The 4,222-nt window shown below is 52.5% G+C and overlaps 1 protein-coding gene across 1 annotated transcript in view; it reads right to left on the bottom strand.

The window, feature by feature from the left end:
- Nucleotides 1-4,216, bottom strand: part of WHAMM (WASP homolog associated with actin, golgi membranes and microtubules) — a 33,654-nt gene extending 29,438 nt beyond the window's left edge. The window contains exons 1-2 of the mRNA XM_019639999.1: nt 2,467-4,216; nt 1,331-1,504 (exon numbers count right to left, since the gene is read on the bottom strand). Of these exons, the coding sequence (XP_019495544.1) occupies nt 1,331-1,504; nt 2,467-3,069 (777 nt within the window). The 5' untranslated portion in view covers nt 3,070-4,216. The remainder of the gene's footprint in view (nt 1-1,330; nt 1,505-2,466) is intronic.
- Nucleotides 4,217-4,222: the final 6 nt, after the last annotated feature.

Genomic DNA, 4,222 nt, shown 5'->3' with positions numbered 1-4,222 from the left:
GATGTGAGCCAGCAGGAAGCCAAAACCAGCAAGGAGTCACCTAGATCCTGCCTGAGAAAGCCAGCTGCGTGGGTGAGGAGACCTCCTTTGAGAGACCTTGGAGGTGGCCCACCAGGGTTTAGGGGAGTACCCTCCTGGAATAGAGAGGTTCTCAGCCTGGTTGTGGGAACTTCAAGAAAGGTCTCCATCATGGGAAATTCTAGAGATGTACAGAAGCTAAGATTCATGAGAGAGAGGGAGAGAGAGCTCTAAGCATCTGTCTGCCCCAGAGCCTGCAGTTAGCTCCCACTGTGACATCAACTCAAAAGGGAGCTGTCTTAATGCTGCCAGGGAGGAGGTGTGGGGAGAGGAGGCCCCCTCATTCTTCCTTTCCCAGGGAAGACTTCCAGTGCTAGAGAACTAAGCAGGGGTGGGGAGAAGATTTTGATGCTGGCTAAACTCAGTGTGACTTTTTGATTAATATATTGAATCGTACATTTAATTACTGAATGGAGACTATACCTTCAAGTGCCCCTAGGACTGTGTGTGACATAAGAGGGAGCAGAAAAGCTTGGGGCTGCTGGATTTTTATCCAGAGTGGACAGTGTGTTCCCCACTGAGTAAATGTTAAAGGAATGGTGGGAAAACAAAATGAAGTTACATTCGATTGCCTTTAGGGTTGTGGTTTTTCAAAACACTTTGGGAAAAGCCCCTCAGCCCAGGCAAAAGGTGCACAGCACAAGGGCTCTCAGAAGTCCTGTGTGTGGCTATGGTGGCCCTCTTGCCCGCAACCCTCTCTATACATAGCCAACCATCGAATCCCTCAGTGGAACCACAGGACTCAAATCCCCACAGTAAGAAGTAACACGAGACAGCATGTGACCTGTCCTAGTGACACTTGAGCAGAAGTGGCAGGACAGCCTGGGCAGGTCTATATTTGGGCCGTCACTCATGGCAGGCCTGTTGCTATTTGCAGCTGGAGCCAGCTCGTGTTTCCATCGCCTTTACCCCTTTGCAGAGCCCTGGTGTAAAACAGGAAGGGGCAGCCTGCGGGCATGCAGAGGTCACAGAGAGAAAGCCTGCCGAACCGGGGTGCAGTTTTCTAGCACTATCCACAGCCTCAGCTTTAAAAGAGGNGGTGGAAATCTTAATGTATTAAGAAGATGACCAATGTAAAATGTCTTCATTTTTTTAATCAATTTTTCAAAATAAATTCAACATATCTACAATATCATCTAAACATTAAGGGTGAACCCAACAGGCAAACAGAAATTGAATCTTAAATGTGACTAAAGAAATACTATGTAACAAATAGTAAATCTGATAAAATAAAGACATAAAGAAAACATACCAAAATATCAAGCTTACATGAAGTTGCAACTTCTCGCATATCTCTGAATGGCTGCAGTAAATACTGAAAGAACATGGTTGCCACGGTAACTAATTCCTGGTACACTTCATCTTCTTCTTGATAAACTTCCATTAATGCTACCATGGTGCTGGCTTTTTCATGCCCTTGAAGAATCTGGAAGGAAAAATGTAAATAAAGCTCAAGTATTTAGAAGATCACACCAAACAAACTAAACAAAAGAAACCTTATTGTTGTAAACTTCAATACATTGGGGGAAAGGCAAGTTCAAAATTTTAGCTCAACTACGTACAAAGTACTCAGACAAAAAGGACCTGAAAGTCATCAAATATTAACAGTGGTTATCTCTGGGTTGTTGATTGTGGATGATACTTTTTCATCACTTTTCTGATGACAAAGGTTTTGCCAGGTTGTACTCCATTTTTATATCCCATGAGGACGTTACAGAGTTGTGTCCAAATATGGCATCATATAGACTTTCTCAATTCCCAAGGTTAATAGTGCTATCAAGCCCCCAGCACAGTAGCCTCATTTACAGTCACAACTGTGACTCGACTCTCTGCAGAGCGCTTCTTCTGATACAAGGTAGAAAACAAACTGCGCATTTATAACAACTCATAATGATAATGATAAACTCGTTTGGTAAGAAGTAAGAATTATTCCCAGGAGAAGATAAAAAAATCAAGTAATAGTATAGTATTTTTTTCAATCAATACAACCTTAAATTCTTCTATTTCTACCCCTCGACTGACGTCTTCCCTTACGCCTCCAGTTCCTCAAAAGAATGCACAGAAAAATCATCCAGAGTAAGAACAGCCTCTTTCCCGATACAACAGCCTGCTCCGCCAATATTTTCAGTAATTGGAGTGAAGGGCCCACCCTGGCTCCTAATTGCTCTGATTTAACCTAACACGTCCTCTCTGCGTCTTCCCCGCAGCATCCCTGACTGCCCTCTGCAGGTGAAGGGCACCTCTGACCCTGCGTCCCCTTCTCCTCCTCACACTGTGAACTTGCGCCTCCACGGCCCGAACTTCGTGGAAGATCCCCACTCTCGCCCTCGAGCCCCTCCTACGGCCCGGACACTAAAAGGAAAGGGGGCGGGGGACCCGCCAGCGTACCTGGCCGAGGCGCGCGCCCGCCTCCGCCCACCGCGCGCGCAGGGCGCGCTCCCGGAAGGCGCGCAGGCTCTCGCAGTCGGACGCGCCGCCGTCGGCCGGAAGGAGCGCATCACGTACGGCCGCGCCGCCGCAGCCGTCGGCCGCCTGGCCCAGGTAGCGCTCCAGCCGCCCGCACAGCTCCTGCAGTGCCGCCTCGCCGGGGCTCTTACGCGCCGGCCACACCAGGCCCCACAAGCCCCAGGCCCCGCCGCCGCCCGCCTCCAGCTCCGGCGGCAGCGCCGGGAAGCAGCGCTCCAGCGGCGGCCACAGCGCCGTCAGCTGCCGGTGCGCGCCGCGGAGCCCGGCGGCCGAGAGCAGGCCGGCCCAGCTGGGAGGGGGCGCGGGCTCGGGCTCGGGCTCGGGCTCAGGCGGGGACCCCGGCTGGCTGCCCTCGCGCCGCCGCCGAAGCCGCTGCGCCGTGCGGTCGTGACAGGTCACCGCGAACTTGCCCTCCGTGTCGTTCCAGGCCACGAGGAAGCGCAGCTGGTGCCGCTCGGGCTCCGCGAAGAGGTCCTCACGGACCGGCACCCAGCCCTCCAGGCTGTCGGGCTGCTCGTCCTCCATGGCACTGGCGGTCAGCGGCCGGAGGGTTCGGCTCCCCGGGGCCTGGCCTCCTCACAGTCCCCGCCACAGGACCGTCCGCGCCGCGACATTTTTTCGCTGGACCGTCATCACGTCAGAGCCCCATGACCGCTCCTGCGGCACTTTTGATTGGCGGTCGGCGCCGGAGGCTTCCAGGATTGGCCGGGGAACAGAGGGCGGGTCCGCGACAACCACTGAAAAGGCCAAAGGTCTGCCTGGGACCCAGCCCTGGAAGTCCATCACTGTCGCAACGTCGTCGGGAGCCCGGGAATTCCCCACTCTTGCCTCACCTTTAATACCTTTGTACTGACTGACGTGGGAAAAGTATTTGTGAAACGAGTCACTGTGAACACTTGAGAACCGGGCCCCAGCTGATAACTTCTTCTGTCGCCAGGGCCCTAGTGAATGCATGGTTCCTGCTCTCAAGGAAGGTACACACTTGTTAGAGACATCAAATATTCAGTTAAACCTAAGAGTTATTTGTGGAGGCCCTCTAAGCGCCAAGCACTGGGTACCAGCCACAAATTGATGATGCATTCAACAAGCTTTTATGGAGGTTGTGCTGTGTGCCTGTTTGCGCGGGCGGGGAGGGGGCGCGTACAAAAAGATAACTGTCCTCAAAGCATGTGGACACAAAACCTATCTGCGGGTTTCATTTTTAGAAATAAGGAAACAGACCCACCCAGAAAGGAAACTTCACCATATACAGAGACGCTCCGGCTAAATAAAGACCGCTTGCCTATGGAAGACCTGTTGAAGGAAATCGGGCAATCTAGTTTGCATGGGAGGATGGAGGGTGGGGCGGAGCTGGACCTGTTCACAACAGGGAACCAGGCAGCCCTGGTCGGTGCCCAGGTATGTACCCGCTCGCTAGCTCCCATCCTGTGAGTGCACTGAGCAGGGTAGTGGGGGGACGGAGAGCGGGAGGGAGGTGCCCAGGGAGCCTAGAGGAGACTTTCACCAAAACAAGGCTTGGGAAGGCTTGACTCAGGAACCGGTGAAGGAGCTTATGAAGGTTTTGAGCTGGGACAGCCTGGAATCAGATTTGCACTTGCTGTTATGCCCAAAGTAAAACAACCACAAATACCAACAAAACAACACAGGACCCGGCTGAAACTATGGTTAGGGCATGTCT

Source organism: Hipposideros armiger, unplaced genomic scaffold (assembly GCF_001890085.2).
Source record: "Hipposideros armiger isolate ML-2016 unplaced genomic scaffold, ASM189008v1 scaffold_48, whole genome shotgun sequence".
Taxonomy (NCBI): Eukaryota; Metazoa; Chordata; class Mammalia; order Chiroptera; family Hipposideridae; genus Hipposideros; species Hipposideros armiger.
The sequence above is the reverse complement of the archived record's forward strand: the minus strand, read 5'-3'. Positions and strand labels throughout refer to the sequence as shown.